Source organism: Mauremys mutica, chromosome 7, assembly GCF_020497125.1.
Source record: "Mauremys mutica isolate MM-2020 ecotype Southern chromosome 7, ASM2049712v1, whole genome shotgun sequence".
Taxonomy (NCBI): Eukaryota; Metazoa; Chordata; order Testudines; family Geoemydidae; genus Mauremys; species Mauremys mutica.
In genome coordinates, this window is record NC_059078.1 from 80,123,464 (window position 1) to 80,147,844 (window position 24,381).

The 24,381-nt window shown below is 37.2% G+C and overlaps 1 protein-coding gene across 1 annotated transcript in view; it reads right to left on the minus strand.

Moving 5' to 3' along the window:
* The window catches only part of ANK3 (ankyrin 3), a 305,329-nt gene that overhangs the window by 25,538 nt on the left and 255,410 nt on the right, over window positions 1-24,381 (minus strand). The window contains exons 33-41 of the mRNA XM_045025319.1: window positions 24,063-24,188; window positions 22,839-22,961; window positions 22,351-22,377; window positions 20,471-20,552; window positions 8,252-15,973; window positions 7,561-7,635; window positions 6,422-6,553; window positions 4,694-4,837; window positions 1,478-1,568 (exon numbers count right to left, since the gene is read on the minus strand). Coding sequence (XP_044881254.1) covers window positions 1,478-1,568; window positions 4,694-4,837; window positions 6,422-6,553; window positions 7,561-7,635; window positions 8,252-15,973; window positions 20,471-20,552; window positions 22,351-22,377; window positions 22,839-22,961; window positions 24,063-24,188 — 8,522 coding nt within the window. The remainder of the gene's footprint in view (window positions 1-1,477; window positions 1,569-4,693; window positions 4,838-6,421; window positions 6,554-7,560; window positions 7,636-8,251; window positions 15,974-20,470; window positions 20,553-22,350; window positions 22,378-22,838; window positions 22,962-24,062; window positions 24,189-24,381) is intronic.

Below are 24,381 nucleotides of genomic sequence, written 5' to 3' on the forward strand. Positions count from 1 at the left end.
GGGAAACTCCAGAAAGTGCACTTGTTGCATGATAGCCAGTGAGCTTTACACTTTTGTTCAGGAAATGAACTATAGGTCATCATTTAAGTACTAGAGTAGTTCAAGCACATGGTAGAATGAATACATTTTACTGGGATTGTACTCTGAAGTATATTACTGCAGGCTTGATTATTATTTGTGCTCGAGTCTTTCTGTATGGGAGTGGAAATGCCATGAATGTGGTGTTTCCTTCTACGATATTTCTGCATAAATGGCAGGGGGGTTGCCCTCCCATTCCTCAAAATCTGCTGGTCTTTGGAGATCTGAAGCAGGCATGAGACATTCACATAGAGGCTCCTTTGCTTTGTACAGCTACCCTGGGATACTAACACTGTTGGCCCTAGTTCCACATTATGGAGAGGAAAACAGCACAACTTACTTCTGGCTTAATTGAGTTATAGAAGAGAACCCACGAGAGCAGGGCACAGACACCAATTCATTTGTGGATGTGGAAGGGAACACTGGGTAGGGGCATTAATAAATAAACAATAGGCTAACCATACTTAGAGTATGTCTACAGTGGAGCTGGGGGTGTAATTTCCAGTGTGGGTATACACACCTGTGTTAGCTGTGATCAAGCCAGTGTGCTAAAATAGCAGTGGAGTGGGTTAACCAGCCAAGTATGATCCTGACTGAAACATAGGTATATACTAGGGTGGTTAATCTATCCTGCTACTTGTGCTACCATGTCACACGAACATTTTTAGTATGCTAGCTTGATCAGTGCTAGCACAAGTATGTCTACCCAAACTGGGAATTACACCTCCAGCTCCAACATAGACAGAACCTCTGTTAATTACTTTTTTCAGTGTTGTGGTGACATAGACATAGCATTTAAAAGACAGTCTATTCTTAAACACCATAGTTTAGGGAATATTGGTTTAAACTTTTTATTTTCACTGTCTTTTAAATAACTAGTGAAGTTCTTGCTTTCTGTGAGGATGGCTAAGCCTGTTGTATACCATCATTTAAGACAGCTATTATATTTTACAAATTATTTTAATGTTAGCTTTAGATATTTAGTTGTCAGAATTTTTTTTTTAAGTAATCCTAATTCTAAAGCTGTCAATGGGAGAGAAGCATAGTTGCAAGATATGTATTAAGGGTCTAATCAGTTGACCTAAATGATTTTTGGAGTGTTTCCACTGGCTTCGATGGGCTTTGGATCAGACCTTTATAGAAAACGTAATCTACATCTAACAGAAGATAAAGCATAGTTATCTGACCCAAATGATGATAGGTATTTAAAAATATATATATTTTCTTGGACCTTGCTGATAGTGTTCCAGAACTGTGTAAGAAATGCAAATACATTAAAACCAAACTATGAATTTGAATAACTTCAGAAGGCTTTTTTTTAGAAATCTAACATCTGGAGGTGAAAATGACATTGAAAATGATTTGTTTGAAGACAAACATCTATATTCCAGATCCTTACCTATCATCTAGCCGATCTAGTAGTTCACCACTTATTCTGCGTCCAGGCGTTGGTGGTTCAACATGGACACTTGATGCCTCACTCTGCCAACCTGTAATTGAAGACATTTCCTGTTCTGCTTGCTGAACATCTTTAAGAATAGACCACACTTTTTCTTCCGTCATCTCCTCAGACTCAACTCCTTCTTCAAGATGAATGTCCTCAAACAGAGATTTAAGCTTTTCTTCTGTCATCTCCTCATCAGTACCAGACTTTTCTCTCTCATGCTGTTCAGTTCTCACTCCTGTTTGACTAGTCTCTTCACTCTGTATTTGTTTTGAGTACTTAGCATCTTTTGATATCCCACCATAACTACCAAGATACCGAGGATAATCATTCAGGTCCACTTCCTCCAAATGGCTCTGGCCTACAGACATATCTTTAGGTGCTCTTTCTTTAGGTACTGAGAAATCAGGTTTGCTGTCTTCCAGTGAAGTATCTTCTTCAATCACCACTGGAGGTCCTGCTGCTGTACCGTCTAGATTTCCCTGTGAAGTCACTAACGCATCACTCAGTCTACTAGGAGTTCTAAGGGGTGACTCTATACTAGAGGTATCACTAAAGAAATCATCTTGATGGAAAGGGGTGGGTGGCACGAAGCGCAACCCAGTGGGAGTTTCCAGTTCCACTTGAATGGTGGGATAACCTAAGGAAGACAGTACATTTGGACTGACTGGAATGAAGTATGGAGCAATACATAAGTAAACATGTAAAATGATTGATGAATTATAGAAAATATTAAAATATTAAAATGAGATGTTGTAGCCATTTACATGTGAATGTAAATTTGATAGATTTATTGGTTTACCCTAAATGGATGCAACACAAATTAGAGTAGCTAAAATGGCTAGTTGCTAAAATCATGGCAGCTACTGCTCTTGACTTCTTCAGAAATCAACACTCTGTAAAGGTTCTAATGAATGGTTTTGCAGCCACCTTAACATTTTTATAGCTATAGCACACTGACTCATGAGCAAGCAAATGGAATAAATATGGATAGAGTTGGTGGTCCTTTATATCTAACATTGTATTTTGTGGCCAAATTATGTAACACTCTCTCTCTTTGTTTTGGTTCATGCAAACTTGATTAATATAATCTAAAGGAAGAATCTGATCATAATGCTGGACAGCCAGGTTGTGTTGTGTGGCATGTATGTGTGTGGGGTGAGTGGGTGAGGGTATTTTTGTTGTTGTTGCAAATATCTATGTCTAAAACAGATCCACATTTTTAATATCCTAGTTTTAAAAATTACATAATATTTACAATACTATGCACTAGTATACTCCAATTTAATCATTGTGCCACAAAAATATAATTGTTAAGGAACAAAGAATAGAAATGAATCTCAGTGTGGCTAGGAAAGAAGAGTAGATTTTAAAATACAGCAGAATAAAATCTAAAAATAAAAAGGTATCAGAAAAAAGGATTACAGAACACAAACACCACAGGGGAAGAATCTATATAAAAATTTCTGGTACAGTAAAATTATATAGATGAGAGGACTGTAGTGAGTAAGGAGATCTTGGTGATCTTGGAGATTGAGGAGATCTTGGTGACATGGGTACAATCAGAAACACTGATCAAATAAAGAGAGAAAAGAAAAGATAAGTAATGAAAACATGGGAAAAATCATTCTCAAGGATTAGACTGAATACACACAAATGAATGACAATGAAATGTAAAATTTACACTCCAGTAAACAAATATTAGGCTGAATATCCTAGGAAAGGAAGACATGTTTGGGGGTTAAGTTGACATTGTGGTGCCTGTTGAAGGAGGTGTATCAACAGGATTTTTTCTGAATCAGCTGAGAGAAAGGTAAAGAGCGGTCTGGTCTTGGTGAGGAAAGGAAATTCGAGGAAGGTGAGGAGAAGAGAAGAGGAGAGACAAAAGGAACTGTGGAGAAGCACATTTTCTTTATAATAAACACTGCTGCTACGATTAAAAGGTGCAAGCAACATTTCAAGAGGAACTTTCTTAAAACGTCAACAGAAAATTATTTCTGCAATGCAATGATTCAATGACCAATGCTGCTGCTTAATAATGGAGCATATTAAACTTATATAGTCTAATAATCAGAAAATCCCAATATAATGCAGGAAGAAGATTAAAACATCAATACACATTTGAAGAAAATATATGCAAAAGAAGATGTTTTGTACATAAGACTTGAATTGTATATAAGATTTTAAGATTGGCAGTGTTTTAAATCAGAGCTGAGGTGACCAGTGCCACCAGTATATTTTAAAGATAATTTCAAAAAAGAAATAGCAGCAATTACTGGCTCCACAGGACCAATACAAAGTATATGTTTGCTTATTGCCATTCTGTTGTATAATCAGAACCCCATTTGTCCTGCAATTCTTGACTTACAATATCTGGCTCAAAATTAACCCAAATTACTCTGTAATTATCTTGTATAGTTGTAGAGTGAAAACTATTACAAGTTTCCACTTATGTAAAATTGATATTTTCTCATTCAAAAATTAAACACTTGGGTTTATATTGCCATTTTATATTTAGAAAATTATGGTTTAAATTCTGAAAGGTTTCAAGTATATATTATGAATACATTCATTTTTCTCAAAGCTGTATATTAGTAAATTGCAAATTCTTTTAGTGTACATGCCATTACTAAACACTCATTTCTTTTTAGGAGACGATTTCCTAATGCCTAGTGTATGGAGATGAGACTGAAGGATATATTTTTTCCTGGTAGTGTGGGGCACAGTATACCACCATCTACATTACAAATAATTTTTAATGCATGAGCAACTAAGTGTATGATTTTTCATTTGACAATTGAAATTGAAAAACATGAAAGTGCCTGATCAATCTACACTGAAATTAGTGGGAACAACTTTATTCATGTGTATATTTTCAGGACTGGACCCTTACCTTTGGAGACACAAGCTGACATAAAATGTAAGTTGAAAATACTATACAAATGTGTATTAGAGTTTTGCATTTCATATTGCATTTATGAACTTTAAAAAAACATAGAGCAATTCTAAGTACCATAATTGTGATTTTGAAGAGAGAAAAAAACTTTAAAATGAAAAGAAATTAATTAGTCCTTCACAATTTACTGTCTTTTGAGAAAAGGTCTGTTTATAATATTTTTCTGCATTATTGGACATATTATTGAAATAATTATGTGCACAGAATTCAATTACCATCAACGGGATCATGAAAAACGTTATTTTCATCTGCAAAACTTCTGGTGCCTGAAATGTTTCCATAATCAAATATTGGTCCTTCCAACAGCGTCACAATATCTATTCGGTTAATTTTTGTCAATACAGAAGTTAAGGCATCAGCTGGAAAATATAAGAAGTAACATGTCAGAAAAAATTCAGTCATCTTTGAGCTATGTAATTGTTTCCCTCAATCTCAATCATATTGCATTAATTAGAAGATGCTGAGACATGTGTTTCACCTCAATGCTTTTATTTGGTTCTGGAAAGTTATATTTACTAGCTTGTCTAAAAATCATTCTGTGGTATACTTATATGAGGCATACAATGTTTAGTATGTAATTACATTGTTTTTCATGCCATCATTAGAAGCAACATGATTGAGACCAGAGGGTTCCTAAAGAATATATTTCCTTGCTACTAGAACAAAATAACCTTCCACTAAGGATGTCATTGTAGACTTTGGAACAACAGGTGACTGAACATAGGGCTAGTGATAAATAAATGTGATGTGCAGTTTTGTTGTAGCTATGTCAGTCCCAGGGTATTAGAGAGACAAGTTGGGTGAGGTAATATCTTTTATTTAGACCAACTTCTGTTGGTTAGAGAGAGAAGCTTTTGGGTAGCTCGAAAGCTTGTCTCTCTCACCAATAGAAGTTGGTCCAGTAAAAGATATTACCTCACCCACCTGGTCTCTCTAATAAATGTGATGGTATTTAGATGTGGAGAAATCTTGTTGGGCAGATGGTATTTCTGCAAATGACCCTAAGGATGGATCCCTTTCACATTCACTCTTACATTTCAGACTTTTATTTTTGTTAAATTATAAGGCCTGTCCCCTAAAGATCTAAAGACAGAAAGGGTCCTCCCCCCATCCCATGGCAGAGAAGGATCTGAACAAAGTGAAATCAGGGCAGCTCAGCTGAAACAGGGATAGGGCTGGTGGGGAAGTCCATACAGATCATCTGCAGCTTTTGCAGGGAGCTAGTGGGTGGCTGGTGGAATCACAACTCTCCAGACTCACTGACCAAACCCAAACATCATGGGGGACGGGGACGGCTCAGCGTGTATATTGGCTGCAATAATGGCAACAGGATGGTTCAGCATCCACTCTGCCACCTCTTATAGGGGATTCTGTCCCGCTGACACATGCGGCCCACCCCAGGGTACAGCCTGAGTACTTATGAACAGTATACATTCTTCAGTGGTTTTACTGACAAAACTAGTGAAAAAGGACACTTGAAAAATTATCCTCATTCCTTTTCATATGCCTGGAGAATAATAGGCATTCAGAAGATGGATCAGGCCAGTGACACACATTGGAGCTGATCGGAACAGCTAGGAAGGAGATTTAACTCAGCTAAAGCAGGATTGCATGGGTTGGAAGATGGTAGAAGATGCTACTGTCCCACTACGAAGGCCAAGAACTGAAGGTTTAGCATCTCTCTTCCAGTATGCAACAATTCAAATGAAGTAACTACATAAATAGATATGGTAATTACCAAGCGAATACATATAATTTCTTGAACTCTGGTAAAAATAGCTAGAGCAGGAAATGTTATTTCATGAGTGCTACTTAGAAAAGCTTTATTATGTTTTCATATTCATGTCCAAATAATCAAGATGATGGGAGCTACACTATTTAGAATATGGCAATATATGAAGTTGTGTATAATTTATAATCAACAATAACTGCTCTGAACTTACTTGTAGCATTTTTCCCATCTCTGGTAACCCATTTTTTTAATAGCATGAAACTCTGAGCAATCAGAGAATTGGGGTTTTCTACACGGATTTGATTAATTTCATCCACAGAAAAATTCAGTTCCCTTGCCAGTTCTATAAAGCAAGAAAAAATATACCATTATCATCATGTCAGTCTTATCTTGTCAATTCTGTAAAAGTAACAGCTTTATTAGGTCACACAGATGAATTAATGTAAACAAATATCTGACACATAGTTTATAATTAATTTATGAGATAATTACAACCAGGAGTATTAAAACATCCCAGAAAGACATCATGCCAGATCTTGTAATTATATCCCTGGTAGGTATTATCATACCTACATCAAGTACACACACTGCTGTAAGGTAAAAATGGTGAACAAAATCTCTGTAGATGTTACCTTATTGCTGTTGATTTTTAAAATCTTGTATGCTGTAATACTTGATATCCAGATTACTACATATCTCTCTTCATCTACACTATAATCACTGATACATGGTGACACAGTACAACGAGCTGAGTTTATTGGAGGAGTTGATTTGCATTGCTGTACAGTGTAGAACTGCAGGACTACTACAATTACTGTTATGGGGCTCATTCTCAGAGGTGGTGAACACCCGTAACTGTTGCTGAAGCCATTAGGAGCTTGTGGTGCTCAATGCTTTGGAAAATCAGGACACTGGACAATGGGAAAAGCCATACTACCCCAGATAAGTGTCCAGCCAGCAGGTTCCCAACTCTCTCAACCTATTTGTGCCAACTATTCCCAGAACAGGACTTAAGGAGAATAAAATTCTTTCACCATTTTAAATAAAAGTGTTTGTTTATTTACTGATCAATGGCAAGACAATTCTGCCATTAGCATTTTCTGGGAGGTTTCTTCTTTTAACTGAAAATCTATTGAAATGTTTAATAGTTTACAACAAACCGATATGGACTCCACTTTTGTGAGATGGAGAAAACCACTGACAATGTGCACAGAGCCCTCAATTCTGAGTGACTTCTACGGGAACTGAATATGGTCAAGTGCATAAAGAACTTGTAGTACCTTACTATAAAAGATGATCTGCAAAAATAATTGCTAAATTCAATTTCGGTATGACAGCATAAAAACATACCTGTCCAGCTAAGTCCCAGATGATCAGCTACAATTGCCATCCTTATGTCTGTTCGTTCACATGGACTCTGTGGACCTGTGGTTTACAATATCTTGATTAAAAAGATTTTGTAAAGAAACCTGCAATACTGGACAATAGTTATTAATATTTTAATTTTACCAAGTTGCTGGTGTTCAGACTGTATATTAAAATGATTGTGTCTTAATAACCTACAAAATAATTTCTTTGTCACAGCTTTTATATTTTCACCTGTCTAAAGCTAAATGTCAAACTACATGATGTTGTAGTATAATGAGACCAAACATGCTGACATTCTAGCTACTGGACTATACACAAATTGTTCTATTATTGGTGAAAAACACCAGGGTGGGATTAACATCTATTTTTTCTACTTTGACAGAATGAAATTTGCTGTTACAAAATAAATCTTTAAAAGTTCTGAGTTACATCAATGTCTTCAGCATGCTTCACTAGCTGTCTACAATATAGAATTTGTATAAAGGAAGAAAGAAGAGTATAAGACAGCACATACAGATGACAATGACAGAATGAGAACTACAGTAAGTCACTCCACAGGCAATCACAACAGTTCATGCACTAGGATCAACAAGTTGAAAGTTTTACAAACTAGGCTTGATCTCCACGAGGTGAGCCATGAGAGCTCCAGAAACCTGACTGCCTTCATTCTCACCAGTCCTTTTACTTCTCCTCCTCTCACTGTCGACCTTTTCAATCTTTGATTTTAAGGATGCTGCCTCTGTTCTCATATCTCTAGCAGACTTCGATGTAATGGAAGGCTGGTAAACTTGAGTGGCTTCTGATAATGATGTATTTCTTGATGAACTGTCTTCTTCATCATCAGACACCTCTGACTGCATCTTTTTCTCTTCATCAGATAGACGATCCACAAGCTTTAATGTCTCACCACTAATTCCCTTAAAATATTCAATAGAATGTTTACATACCTCCCTAAGCTGATTTTTCCTTACTTTAACTGTTGTCATTGTGATAGAGGTAGATCTTACCTTTACTGGTAATTTGGAAGGAAGCTGTTTGATTTTTCCTTTCTCTAACTGCTCTTGTTTTTGCATTGTTGGTGTTTTTCTAGATATAGCTAGATTTTTCCTGGGTACATTTTTTATTGGAATCTTAGATCTTACTTCTAGACATGGAGAAGAATTATTTTGTTTTATTTTGTCGGGTTTACTAGCCTGTCTCACTTTACTCGCTATTCTTTTTTGGACATTATTTGGTGGGACGACTTCTTTTACTGAACTGGCCTTTATGGGAAGTTTTGATTTTGCTCTACTCCCTACCAACTCTCTTGACCTTTGCTGCTGTCCTTGTACTTTTGGCTTATCTGTTATTCTGTGTCCTTGTGTTGCCCCTGTCCCTCTTCCTGAAGTGCTTTTCATTTGGTTAGCTTTCTGTATGGAACACTTGGGTTCACAATGTTCTTTTAGCTCTACATTACAGGTAATATTATTTGTATGGCTACCAGATGAATCCAAATTGTTGTTGTTATTAAAATTATCTTTTTGAAAATCAAGTTTTTCTTTTTGCCTACTGCTTGTCTGGCTAGTAGCTGAACTTGTAATCACTGCTACAGTTTCATTTTCTAATCCCTGACAACTGGGCATCACAGCTTCTATCTTATCTGTCACTTCTCCAGGGCCCTCTTTCTTCAGAGTCATCGTGGAAGCAGAAATTCCCATTTTTATAGGTGTGCGCAATTTGGGATCAACTTTAGAAGTGTTAACAGTTGTCGATGATTTCTCCAGAGAGTTACTACCAAGTGTGGCTTCCATACAATCTCCACTGGCCTGGATGATAGGCTTATGTTCAACTGCTGCTGTTTCTACTTGTCTTTCTAAGTTTGTTTCTACAATGATGTCCCCTGACTGTGGCTGTGTGATGGCAGTGACTGTACTTTTATCCCCTTTCCCCTTGTCCCCTGACTTCCCTTCAGAAGTATGCTCACCAATCTGAAAAAATTGGAGTCTTTCTTCAACAAAATCCCTCTTGCTCATGTCAATTGCACCACTGCGAGTCATCTCAAACATCTTCCCTTCATGAAATGGGAAGGGGTTGGGCTCACTAGTTGGAGTACTTTCATCTGTTGGAGTTCTGGCTGGAGTTGTATCAGGTGTCGTTGCTTGTGATCTGTCTTCTACTGCCAGACCAAATGGCTTAGCCTCATCATCCCTTGATTTAGTTTCAAACACTTCATCATCTCCTCGATTATTGGACCATGGATCAAAATCCAGACTTTTGGTAGCTACTGTTTTAAAAGGTGTTGCAAATTCTTCATCTACTTTGTAACTGAAATACGAATCAGGAAACACAGTTCTGTCGGGGTGTCTGCCTTCCAAGGTGAAAAATTGTGCACCTGACTTCTGCTCGGTCTTTTCAGAACCTGGACCTTTTGAAAGTGGCTTGTCTTCTTCAGCGCCTACCTTTCCTTCCTCCTCAATAACTTCCAGCTTACTTTGGCTAAAGCAACGATCAGTCTGTTTTAAAATGCCCTCTGTAGTCCATATATCCTTTTTGGTTTCTACTGCTGGACCTGCAAGTTTAGAATCACTCTCAGTGAAACCATCGTCTTCATCTTGTAAATCATAACCATCAAGAGAGTCAATTTCAGTTGCATCTGTATCATGAGAGAATTCTGCAGTGGTTGCTATGGAACACTCGGTGATAGACTGGTCATTAGTCCCATTTTGTGCTATGTCATTCTGGGGTGACTCAAGACCAATGTCAAACTCATTAGGTTTTCCAGAACTGGGATACCCTAACTCTTTCTGGTTCTGACTCTTGTCAGAAACTTTGGGTTTTGAGGCTTCTTTCTGGTCATCTTCAACTTCTTTTAATTTAAAAGTATACTTTTTTAATGGAACTGGTTGATAGAGCGATTCATCATCACTAGAGTCACTGACATCTGCTCCCGGTGGCACGGGGGAAGGTGGCTGTACTCTTATGACTGGTTCAGCCAGCTGACATTTGTCTTGTTCATCTTGCAGATTTACTTCTATCATCTCCATTTCACTCTCAGGGGAATAACGATGATTCTTTTCTGACTCAGCTTGATCTGCATCTAATGGTGGAGGAGGTGGGAATTCAATGTAGGCAACTCTGTTACTTTTGGGTCTTTTGTTAGAGTCTTTGTTTATATTATTAGGCAATATTTTGTCAATTTTTGGTGCTTCCACTGCTGTGTGTTTTACAGAGATTGACTTAGCCTCTGCTTCCTCTTCTGATTCCTCAGAAACCTCAGGTATGGGACTGGGCTTGCCTGGTATATAAGCTATTAGTGAGTCGGGTGTTTTAGAGGTAAACTCATAACTCACTTCCTCTGAGCTGGGTGTTTCTGGTGTTAAAGGGCTTTTCCCAGAGCTATCTATAAAGGATACTTGTTCTAGTGTGTCATCTTCTGGACTACCTTGTGGAGAAGGTGGTTGTTTTTGCTGTCTAGCTGAATAAAATGTCCCCCTAGTCTCTTGTACTGTCTTACTTTCCTGACTTACAATTTTTTTTACATTTCCTTGTTGCACCTCCTTTTCATACTGCTTTCCTACTTGAACAAAACTGACATAAACTGGCAAAGTCTTTATCTCTTTCACTCCCTCACTATTTACTAAAGGTGCAACTTTATCCAAGTAATCAATGGGACTAGGGTCAAATACCTCACTTGAAGGAGATTCCTTTCCAGGACTAAAGTCTAAAGAATCAGGTGATTTGCTAGGGGATATTTCAGTTTCCTCCACTGGAGGACTTAACACTATGGAACCTTGTTGCTTGGTAACTTTAGTGACTTTTGAATGTTTTATTTTTTCATCTTCTGCATAATCAAATTCTCTCTGAACTTGCTCCTTAATCATAGTTGACTGGGACACTTTAGTTGACAGTTCATATGATGATTTTTTTGACTGATCATAAACACTATCAAGAATGGTAGGAGATGACATTCTTTTCTCCTCAGAAATTCTGACTGGAATGTGGGACACAGTCGATTCCTTTCTTTTTGAAGTTTTATCTGTCATTTCATTGGTGTGTTCCCCTTCTCTGACAACAAATTCTCTGTACAGAACCTTTTTTGATGGAGATTTTACAGTCATTTCCTTCACCTCCTTTGAATGAGATCCATGTGTTGGCAATTTGTGTTCACTCTCTGTCACAGTGATAAATTCACTCTTTTTGTTAGTTTTAGTCTCAGCATGGTCAACATGGTTTTCTTTCACCATATCTTGAACAAGTACATGGGAAAGTTTTTCTTTTGGTGTTTTATGGTTAGAAGCTCCAGGACTTTCCCATGTTCGATAGATTTTTTTGTCCCACTGTCCCTTAGCTGGTAAGTCTGAGCTATATGCCAAGTCTTTAGCTTGCTGTTCAGAAGTATATTCTAGCAGACTTTTACTTGATGTTTCAGTGCTCTGTTTCTGTACTTCTGAAGCACAAATGTCTTCTATAACTTTTCCTTTACCTTGGACATTATCTTCTTTCAATTTCATAGTAGAATATTCTTTTTGCAGTGATGTATTTCCTTCTGTCAGATCTATTTGCTTTGGGTGCTTTTCTCTTGCATAAAACTGATACACTGGTAGTTTGCTTTCTTGTAATTTCTTTACTGGAATTTTGGATTGACTATCTTGCTTTTTTTCTTCTTGAGCTAGATCTTTAGTCCTTGGACTTATACTTTGTTCAAATTTAAGTCTAATGGAATTAAGCTTGGATTGTTTTAGCTGAAATCCAGTCTGTGAAGCTTCAGTTGTTTTACTCTGCTGAGCATTTCCTTTGTGTTCCATAGTTTGTTTACAGTCCCCCGTTTGTTGAGCAAGAATCCTTCTTTCAGGACTGCTGGGCAAACTTGCTGCTTTTCTTTCATTGGCTGTTGGAGAATACTTTCCATCATGCCCATACTGCCGCACTTTACTCCAGTCATCATTCAATGTCACTATTTCAGTGAGCAGTACTTTTTCAGGGCTGCTGCTGGCAGAGCTATGACTAGAATGCATTTCTTTGCCATTTTTTTTATGTTGCTTTTTCTCTGGAGATTGTAGCTCATCATTCAACTTTTCTGTTTTGTCCCGAAAAAACTGTGATACTTCAGTCAGTTTTTCTTCTGCCTCCTTAACAGTCCTGTCCACCCTGTCTTCATACATCATCTTTTCTCTACCTCTGTCTAATCTGTCCTCAGTAAAGCGCATCCACATGGCATGTTTTGGACTACTAACATCTCCAGTGTAGTGTAACACTGTCACTTTATCATAATGATCATCTTTAGACATTTTACCTACACCATTTTCAGACACATCTTTATAGATTTTGGAGAGAATTTCTTTTTTGGGGGCAGTGGCTACTTTTTCTCTGCATCGTTTATCAGACCCCTGTAACTCTGAACTAAGGGGTAGAGCATGGTCAGTAACTGACTCCTCAGTATCAGAATGAGACACATCTAGCTTTTCTGAAAGAAGCATTTTCTCAGCAAACCTGTAAGACTCCCCTCTTAATTCTGACAACTCATCATCATGGTATTCTATTGAGTGTTGACTCAAAAGCTTTAGCGTTTTGTAAGAGTCATCAGACATGAGTTGAGCAGAACTAGGGCGACTGTCTTCTTCCTGGGACACAGGAGTGTTTACTCTAGAAGATTCCAGATAAGAAGGAAGTGACTCTTCAGCTGTTAGCTCTTCTTCTTCTTGCTGACCTTGTTCATCAGAACAAGGAAAAGTATCATGTTTTTCCAAACCTTTTATGTTAATATCTCCCCGAGGTAAGTCTTTCTGATATACATACATTTCTTTTTCTGGATGCTTTTTTGTTTCTCTAATAATGACTTCAGTAGGTTCAGCTTGATTACCTTTTTCAATATGGACCTCTATTATACGCTCCAGTTTGGGTTTCATTTTGCTGTCCTTCTCTGCATGTTGTGGTGAAGTTTCAGCAGACTTGCTAACATCTGATGTTACTGATGATTTATGTTCAAACAGACCTGCCAGTTCTTTGGAAGGGTCACGTCCTGATTGAAAAGCTTTCATTATGTCATGAACGGACATTGTTTCCTCAATTCTTTCTGAGGTACTTTCAGTGCATGGAGGTTTATGATAAACCATTCTAGTTGTAGTAGTGATGTGAGTTTCTTCTTTCACCCGGACACCTTTGCTAAGAACACACTTGTGGTCATCTTCTTCACTGCTGCTGGTTTTCATTTGAAATGCTTTAACCTTTTCTTTAATAGACCCAGTGGGTTTTTGTTCCAACTCCATTAAAGTAAGTGCAGGTTTCAATGAAGGTTGCTCCTCTGTTTGCTGCTCTGGAATCTCTTCTGATGATGGTTCATAACTGCGGATAACATGAACTACTTCAGTTCTTGTTTCTGTAATAACAGGAGGGATGGGTACATCATGGAAAAGTGGTTTTGGCCCTGTGCTTTCAGCACTTTGTGGGGCTGAAGGTGTCTTTTCACTTCTTGTTTCAAAGCCACTGTCAGACAAAGGACTTTTATCTTGGTCATGTTGAGAAAAATCATCTGGAGATTCTAAAATAGTATCTGTTCCAAAAAAGGAATCTGCAATTTTACATAATTCTTTTTCTGAAGTAGAAGGCCTCATGGAGGCTGGAGGCATTTTAAGTTTATGTTCCTGTAAAGCAATCACTGGTTTTAAAATGCGTTTTTGTCTCTCTTCATCTTTTTTCCCCTCTTCAAACTTGTACTTTATGGTTGCCAATGAAGTACTACCAATATCATTTGTTAAATAATCAATGACTTTTGTCAAATTGTAATCCTTTTCAGATGTGGCTTTAGCTTTAATTTGCACTTTTTCTGGAACAGGATGGCACGTTATAGCCTGCTGTCTTGCTTCATCAATCTCCTCTGGACTGAACTCTACCCATTCATCTTCAGATAAGTGTCCTTTATCGCTTTTTGACACTCTGGTCGACCCTTTATTTTCCAAACACACATCTTTTTTCAGTATCTCACTAACTTTTACCAAGTCTTCTTTTACTTTCTCAACAATTTTAAAGGGCTCTTCATCATCAATTCTACCCTCTTTTGTTAGTTCAGGTTGGAATGGCTTGTCCTCCGTTACATCTGTCTGCAATATTGCAGTCATCCTGATTAGGTCCTCTTTCATTTCAGCAACATCTTTCAATATCTCCTGGCTGGAGGATAAAGAAGATGGGGTAGACAATTTAAGAGCAGAGGGTGCTAAAAACAAGGATGATTTCATAGGAGACGAAGTTCGATTAAAGTGAGGCTGTGTACGTGTCTCTGTAGTCAATGTTTTACTAGGTGATAGTAATGCAGCTGCTGATTTTGTAAGTGAAGACTCTGGAAGCTTCTTTAATGCTGGTTCAGATAAAACATTGACTAGAGAATATACTGGCACTGTTATTGTTGATGAAGTTACTGATGAGGTAGTTACAGATATTGACCCAAAAGATGTATATAGTGCACCTGCAGAAGGAGTTCTTATTGACTGAAAAGCAGATGGTGTTGAAGACACAAATGCCCTGAGTGGAGAAAATGGCATTGTAGTAGTGGTCGGAAACACTTTCTCAACTGTATCAGCGGCTGCATTAGCAGCACAACTTGCAGAATTTGTAGCTGCAGAGATCTTGTCTTGAAATGTAGCTGCAGGTTTGGATCCAGTTATTACATTGGCAGAGGATGGATATTTCAGAGGTGACATGGATCCATTAACCAATGCTACATCTGTAGGTCCAGGTATATGTTTCACAGGTGATGAGAGAGAAGTCATCATGACTTTAGATGATGAAACAGCATCAACTTCTGACTTAGCAGGAGACACCACTGACTTTAAAGGTGAAGTTAAAAGTGGTGATGCTGATGTGATGATAGACTTAAATGGTAAACTTGAAGAATACATGTTAATGTTCGATTTGGGGGATGCTGGAGGTGTCATGGTGATGGATGATCTCTCCAAAAGAGACCCTGCTGTAGTCACTGGAGATGTCCGAGAAGGAAATGTTGAAGTGGATGTCATCCCTTTTAAATTAGTGGCTTCTGTTACTGCAGGAGCTCTGATGAAAGAACCAGAAGAAACTTGGATATTATATGGAGGCTGTGATACAATGGTTTTTATTGGTGAAGAGATTGTCCGAAATGATCTAATTGGAGATGCTACGTCATTAACAGATTTAATTGAAGAGGTAGTAGAAGCTCCTAACGTAGATTTGATTGGAGAAGCAGAAGAAACAGACCATATTGATTTTAATGGGGAAGCTGTAGGCGTATTGGAGGAAGAGCTTGACAGGGAAGTGAAGCCTGATTTGGTTTGCCCAGGCACTGTAATTGGAGCTGTTGTCCATGACTGATATGGTCTTGTTGAAAAGAATGGCTTGTATGAATAAGTAGCAGGTAGGGATCTTGTTGCTCCTGCACTCCGTTCAACTGTTTCTTAAAGTTTTAAATCAAAATCAAACGTAAAATCAACAAAAATGATTGAAAAACAGAGAGACCAGAGAAGAAAATTGGTCAGTAAACGTTGTAATATTACAAAGAGTAAGTACATTTTTTTGTATGAATCAGAATGAAATAGGCAAAAAGAACAAAAAGGAAAAAAAGAGGGATTAGTCATATAATTATGACTGATCCAAAATAAAAAGCAACATGAAATGAAAGACACTAAGCACATTGCAACCAAGTCGCAAACAATGGAAAACAGAAAACACAAAAGGAGGAATCCATAATGGTAAAAATAATAACCACAACCAAAATTCTTCTCTTACTTCCTTATTGACTTTCTGATGTGCTAGTTTTGAAATATTAATCTCAGTTCCATTTTGCCTGTATAGGTACGTCTTAGCTATTGTCTTAGCTATTACAATTATCCTTTTAGTAATTTCTATTGTTCTATTCTGAGCAGTATCATTAAACAACATATATTGTACCTATATAAAACAATATAAACTTGTGTAGAATGACATTAAATAGCTAAAATCCTTTTTGAAAACCACTCAAAACTATTTCATGCAGAACCCAAAATACCTTTAAGTGACAGGCAATTGATGTGCAAACTGTGAAGCAACTGGAATATATTCAAATCTTTATCTATCCATGCACAATTCGTATATGCTTCACGCTCACAAAGCCAATAAGAGCAAGAACTTTTCTGAGTCAAGAGTTAAAAAAAATAGAAAAATAAAAAGGAACCTTTTGCATTTTTTTCATGCGCTATTCCTTTTGTTTGGTCAAACTAAAGAAAAACTTGAAATGAAATGATTTTAAGTAGCATTTGTCATACATGAAAAATGGAAAATATGATTTATGATAAACGTGAGCAAGCAAAGCAACTCAAACACTTTACTCATGCATAGTATACCATGTCAAAACAAGCAAATGAAGTAATACATTTTATATGCTGTATTATGCACAACATGTAAATAAATATTTTCATAAGAGGCATTTAAAAGAAGAGTACACTTTTTCTACAAGATGTAGTGTTTTGCTCCTTTTGAGGAGATTTCTTGTATCAGCTCAAAGAAAGACCTGTTCAACTTTACATTTCTCAAAATGTAACATTAGATAAGTACTTGAAGAACAATACAGTAAGTAGAGATGATCTGGCCAAGACAAATCTGTTAACTATGAGCATCCCCCAAAAGGACCAATGTATTCACAGGCATTGCAAACCAAATCAGTAGGGCCAGTCAGATTTTGAAGTCACTGACTGCAGTTACCAATCCAGAAGGCAGTATTTCTGGGAATGACATTACAGCTTCCATATCCTCTGATACAGCAATGACATTCAGAGAGTTCTTCCACAAATAAGTAAAATAACTTTTAGGCACAATTTCTTTACTTGGTGTTAGTAATGGAGCTAAAATATTCCAACTACCTATTCCGCATACCTTTGTCTGAGGTTATACTGACAATTTATCAAAGCTGTTTGGTCTGTCTTATAGCTAGACAATAATTCACTGTGAAAGAAACACAATAAGACTTACATTAAGTTACTAAAGTTATGTCACACAAGCTTAGCTAAAAAAGATGTTCAGCACACCATAGGCCCATATCCCAGAATGAGAAACTGTGGTGGGCCTACAAATACCCAGCAAAGATGTATAGATGCTTTGACTAGGTAATGCTATTGTAGTATTAGAATATTTAGGTTGTAGAGAGCTTGAATACTGGGCATACTGGCACAGTCTATTCCAGAAGACAGCCATTGAAAGCATTTTAAAACTAAAGTCTGACCACTCCTTACGCTATCATTTCCCCTCTCTGAAAAACTTCATTAAAAAAATTCTACCACAGTGATTTATTAGGAGTAGCTGCCAAGATTCAAAAGCAGTCACAAATCCAAAAAATAATAAGCCAACACAATAGTGAAGGGCAGTAATGAAATAAAAATAATTTGCTCTACACTTAAAGTATCTGTAAATGCCACTAGACTCTTGGTATGTTGTATCACGACAGTCTTACCACTACAATTTAGTGAGACAATAAATCCAATAGCAGTCTCTCCTAATTGCAAATATTCTTTTCTCCATTACATCATGTATTTAGATATTTTAAAAATGCCTTCTCTATACTTCATATTACACTTGAGAAAAAGGACTGGGCCAAGGAAGCAACCTCATTGACGAAGTTAACGGCACATGCAGTTATGAGATAACTGTGTGGTCTAGAAAAAATATGGCTTTATTACTGATTTTTAAAAAATAAAAAACTCAATTTTGTCATTTTCTAAGTGGAATAGCATATTTCAGAGAGAGCAGTTGTTTTACATATCTGCACGTCCTGGGTACTGAATGAATTTGGCCCTTAGCCTCACACCCCACTATGCACATGACAAGTGGAGACCTCTTACCTAATGCATATCCTATAGTGTGTTATTCCCACTTCCTCACTTGCTACAGGTGAATGGAAATGGTGACTGAGCATATGTAAGTCTGCCCAACAGAATGATGCTCTATTCACAATTTACTTGAAGCATATAGCCAGGCTAGAGATCAGATTCTAGTTCACAGGAGTGCTCCCTATTCTGCCTGAAACATCTGTATACGGCAGAGCAGAGTCCCTTAGATCAGTGCTCTTCTACCTCTCTGCTTTAAATATTAGCAGAACACCTCAGCAGTGAAATACCATTGTCCCTATCACACAGACTGTGGCAGCAGGGCGGAGGAGAAAAAAAGTCCACTGAAATCAGTGAGAGTTCTGCTGTCATCTTCACTGACAGTAGGTACAGGTCCAGACTGAGTATCTTCTCCTTTTTCAGCAGTCAGAGAGAGGTGAGGAAAGGAGAAACTGGTGCTCCCTGTATCTGAGCAGATGTGGGGAGGAGTAAAAGAGAGGGAGAACATCCCAAAGACAATATGAAAATGACCCACCCAAGTCCAAAGACAACACTTTGGTGGGAAGCCACTTTAAACACCCTCTACCAGCCATGATGGATGGTGGCAAGGTTTAGTGTGCTGGGCCTATCACCAATCTGTTTTCCTTGGTGCCCTCTGGGAGTTCTTAACCTTAAATATCAGCTGCTAGCTAGTAGGTTTTGTCTCCTCTGGTTATGTGACCTTATGGATTTCTGTCCGCTGAGCAGTCTTGATTTTTGAGTTAAGACATATTCTTTGGAAGTGAAAATGAAAAAGTGAAAAGAAATAAAAATAAAAACAACTTTTTTTTTCCAAACTTCTGGGAAAACATAATTGAGTTAAAAGTCTGGAGTAGATCATCTACCATTCTACAAATCAATAGGAAATGGAATATTAAAAGAACGAAGAGAGACTTTTATAGCTTGATTAAACCCTTCCTCCCATTCTTGGATTACAATTTCATTTAAGGGTTTTTTACCCACTTCTTTTTGCAACTGTGACTTTACTTTTGGTAAATCAATATAAGATTTATTTTAATTTCACACGGAGAGCCAGCTGAAAAAGACATATACAAGCTCCAAACTCATTCCAGATACCATAGCCAAACCTTTCCCTCTGTCTCTCTTAATTCCCAACAAATCTTTGATGATATCTCAGAGTCCAGTATGAGGTCTCAGCTAGTTTGGTAGTCTCATAAAGTCAGGTGCTGTCATCAGATCTTATATACTTCAGGTCTTCTCCAGTGTCTGAGAAGCACAATGCATTCTGGAGCACCTCAAAACCCCACAGATCTTTAAATAGCAGCTACAGCAGGAATTACCAGACTTGATGAGATTTGTAAATGGATTTTATTAAATTATATCGAAGGGCCATTGGAGTTCAGGGAATGAGAAGTTTGACTGGCTGCTGAAGGAGAAGAGAAAAACACAAGAATGACCACATTCTGACTTGGGAGGGAAGCAAAGGTTGTCAGAGACATTATTGTACTTAAAGAGAGAAAAGGAAGCAGGGCAATGGATCAGGTCAAGGAGATAGGGGTAGAAGAGAAAGCTCTGACTGAGTAGAAGGAAAGGCTCTATGGAATATGGGAGAAAATGGGGAGAGAGAGGAAGAAGATATAAAATAAGAAGGAGCTCAAATAAACAGAATAAAAAAAGTCAAACATTTTATCTGAAAGGAACCTTCCAACCCCACTGAGTTTTGCCCATTCCTATATCTAATGCATCACTGTGATACAGCCAGATTTCATTAATTAATGTTTTGAAGGGAGGAGGCACAGACTGTCTTTTGGAAAATACTTTTCAATTCAGTTGCCCATGCTCTAGCCAATAAATTATGTGGCTTTTTTATGATTATTTTTTATTTACTTTTAACTGGAGCATGCTGCTTGCCAGTAAGGATTCTCCAAGCTCTCACAATGCAGAGGCTCACAGACCATCCAAAAGTTTAGCTATACAAAATTTTTCTATTATTTTTTTCAAATGACACTAAGTGCAACATTTATAGAAAAAATGTCTCTTCTTATTAAAGTAGGTATATATGGTATTAGTAGGTTTGTTATGGAACTCACTCATTCCAGGCTCAGTCAGATAGCTGTAGCGCTTACGTAAAGCAAGAGAGACAAAGCTTTGACGCCGGTCTGTTTTCTCCGTCTGCAACAAAACACATTTCCACTTGGTACCTTTCAAATATTGTGAACAGCTTTATTATGATATCTCAGTCTAGTGGGCTAGATCATACTTGGACTACACACCCGCACAAGGGAATAAGAATCCACTCTTACAGCTTGATGAGGGCGCACAGGAGGAAGCAGGGCTATATGGTTGCATTTCCCCCTACATAGCAGATGGTAGGCAATGGGCAAACGCTTGGCTCCATTCCTGCTTGCTGGCCAATGCAGCTAAGCCATTTTTGGGGAGAAGGCTAATAATTAGCTGGTAATATAAACCAGCAGTAAATTACTAATCCTAATTACTAATCAGGAAAGAAGGGAAGGAATTGTAACTCAGAGAGCTATGTCATCTCCCAGGTATACTTCGGAGGTGGTGCTGTGAACACAGTACATTTAGTTCAGGGCACTGTCTACAGTCACAGTCTAGCCCCATATTACCTAAATACTGTAAAATCCCATTATCTTTTAGTAATCTATTCCACACTACTTAAAATGGCATGATTTATTTTTCTGTATTTTGGTTAGAAACAGAAGAATCAACATAAAAGACTACAGATACAGACATAAAACATTAATAAGAGTATAATTTAGGCTGATCAAATACCTCTCCCAACATTAATCTGTCTTGAAAGCACATAAACCACAATGTACGCTTACTTTAAAGTTAGTACATTAAGGACAAAAAAGGCATGAAAGGGTATTTTTTTTAATATGCACAGAACGCAGAGATGTATATTAGAAAGCAGAATACAATTGCTAACTAGTAAGTTGCATCATAAGTTACTGTGTCTAATGGCATAGCAGTTACTGTGGTATTTTTGCAACTCTATTTATTAATATTAAAAGTCATTCACAGAAACCAGTTAATTTGATTATGTCTCCAAAAGTATAGTTTGTTTGGAAAGAAAACTATTGAGATACCTATAAAATAACTCACCAGGCACAAGTCAAATGAAAACCAAATTATATGGTTATCTTTTTGATGTATTGACTCTTATTTGATTTTAGCCAGCAGGTGACTAATGTTATTTATTAGCAGTCAGAAACAGAGGGCTACACACAAAGAACTCTTCTTCTGATAAAATGGATATATATCTGATGTTTCTGTACTAGCTTTTCTATTTCTAGTGTCTTAAAACTCATTGTATCCCTTAGTGCATAAAATAAGTTTCATCTCCTGACCTGAGACAACTTCATTAAGATTACTAAAGAGAGATATTTTCTGTTAAAACCTGTGACAAGGTGTGGATTTTTAAGCTTTGGAGATCTGAAGCTTATTTCAAAATAGATACACTAAAATACTTTGAAATTACTTCTGGTTATTTTACCTTTTTTAAAAAAAATAGGGGTTATTTTCAGGAATGAAAATACAATAGGCCAATGTTTAAAGGGTTTACAGAAATACAGTTTAGGGAAATACTGAATGTTTAGTAACATAAGAGGCCTAATTCATCCCTGGTGTATGTAATTACACTGACTTCAGCTATATGAAGGATGAATTTAGCTTGTATGCTATAAATTACATAATTTACACTCTAAGCATAAAGTGAGCTGAAGTTCAGAATATTAGCATATACTGCATTTAAATTTATAACATATGATCTTATTTCATCACATGCCTGCACTTTTATTTCTTGACAACAGAACATAGATGTGTAGTATATATTGTTAATATTCACTGCTATAATTAAAAGATACTGTAACACTTTTCTAGAACATATTTATCTTTCTGCACTAATTCTGAAGAAAATAAAAACAGAAGAGAGTGTTTATATTACCTCATCATCTTGATCTGACTCTGTTTCCTTTTGGTTCCAAGGTGCATTGCAGAGACAAGGAATATTATAATGGACAGCAGGGAAAAGAATATCAGGATATGAAAAGGACCAAGTTGGGAGCACAAAATGCAAGCTGATTTATAAGCCAAAGCAAACCCAAAATGTCAACATAAAAGAAAAAAAAAATCTTACATCAAGTGCAAATCAACACGACATTACTGAATGCATAAAATCTATGAACTGTAAGCTGAAGCATGAGCTGTAAACAGAGGACTCAATCATAAAAATAATAGGAACTTGACACCACAGTAACAAGAGACTTTAAAAGCTTTCTATATACAAAAAACGAATACAACATACATTTATAACAGCCTTAATCATATTACAAAGCATTCCCATTACTAGCATTTCACAGGATTTCTTTATTACTAGCAAAAAAAGTTAAACTAAAAGTTAAACAAAACAAAACAGAGTGCTGGCAGAAATACCTTTTTGTGTGCTGGAAGAGTAATATTTAAGTTGCAAACAGCTGTTTGTGGCAGTCCTTTTGTAGTCTTTGGTTCTTTCAAAAATGATAAACGACCACAAGGCTCTTGGCTGGTGTCTCTAATCTAGAAAAATTCATCATACAGTAGTTTGACTTAATTGTTTGAAATTAGGGTGACCAGACAGCAAGTGTGAAAAATCGAGACGGATGGGGAGTAACAAGAGCCTATGTAAGAAAAAGCCCCAAATATCGGGACTGTCCCTATAAAATCAGGACATCTGGTCACCCTATTTGAAATGTATGTTTTTGCATTACATTTAACATGGTCTGTTTCCCCAACAAAGAACATGTGAGAAGTCAAAGTCCCTGAGGGGACCTCTTCTTGCAAAAGGAGTGTTGAGTGTGGCTCCCATTGGAGACCATCAGAATTAGTTTGGACAGCTAGAGAAAGCTGTTGCAGAGTAACAGGTGGTGTTCCCTTCCATCAGAAGCTATCTAGTAACCACATCAATTGAAGACCAAAGGAACTCAGCCGGAACCCAACTTGCAGCTTTTCGTGGGGAAGAAAGTTGTAACTACAATTAGACTATTGGGCCAGCCTTGGGTTTTTGTTCCACTGCAAACAAGTTTCCAAAACTGTTTCCAGCACCAGTGCACGGCACCGTGCTGAGTGGCATCACTCCAGGAGAAATACTCCTGTAGGTAAATTGGATTGAGTTTTCAACCCACCTGCATTTCTCTCTGCTCAGTTTTGTATATGCAATGACTTGCACTCACAAAAGTGACCATGACTTTCATTTGCACCCACAAAATAGGTGATTACATATGTATGTGCACTCACTTTTGGGAAGCACTATCAACTGCACATGTAAAAACAAGAGGCTAGAGCTGAAAATCTGGATCATGTATTATCTCACTCCTGTCATTTGGGTAGATGAAATAACGTACCCTGCAGCTAGAAGGCTTAAGAGAACACGTCTAGTCCGAGGCATGGTTCTGGCAAAGGACTGTGAATCAGAATAGCATGTATTCTGATCCCAGCCCTGACAGTGATTCCTTCTATGGTTTCATGAAATCACTTATAAACTCTGTTCCAAATTACCTACCTGCTAAAATATAATAATACTTACTTCTCAGGGGCAGACTATTCATATTAGACAGAATCAATATTACTACATGAGGAAAACATTTCCTCAACTAAGAAATCTGTGGGGTTTATTTTTACCTTAATAGAGAATGGCAGTCTATTTTCCTTGAAAGCATAAAAATTAAAAACAAGCTGTTGTCCTCCTTTTGTCAAAGGGGCCAGATTTCCATAGCAATCAACATAAATGGGTTTTCCTTCCAGAACCTATCAAAGCAAAAAGACAGAAATTGAAAGTGAGTAAAATCTATTTTAATGGTATATGATACATGCACAAACATATACCACCATTTCTTCCAACATCATAACTCCTCATTTAGCTAGGAATGCATCAACTTAACACATGTTCAACACGGATCTAATTCAACAGTACTGTGGTACTTATAATATGACACTGTAA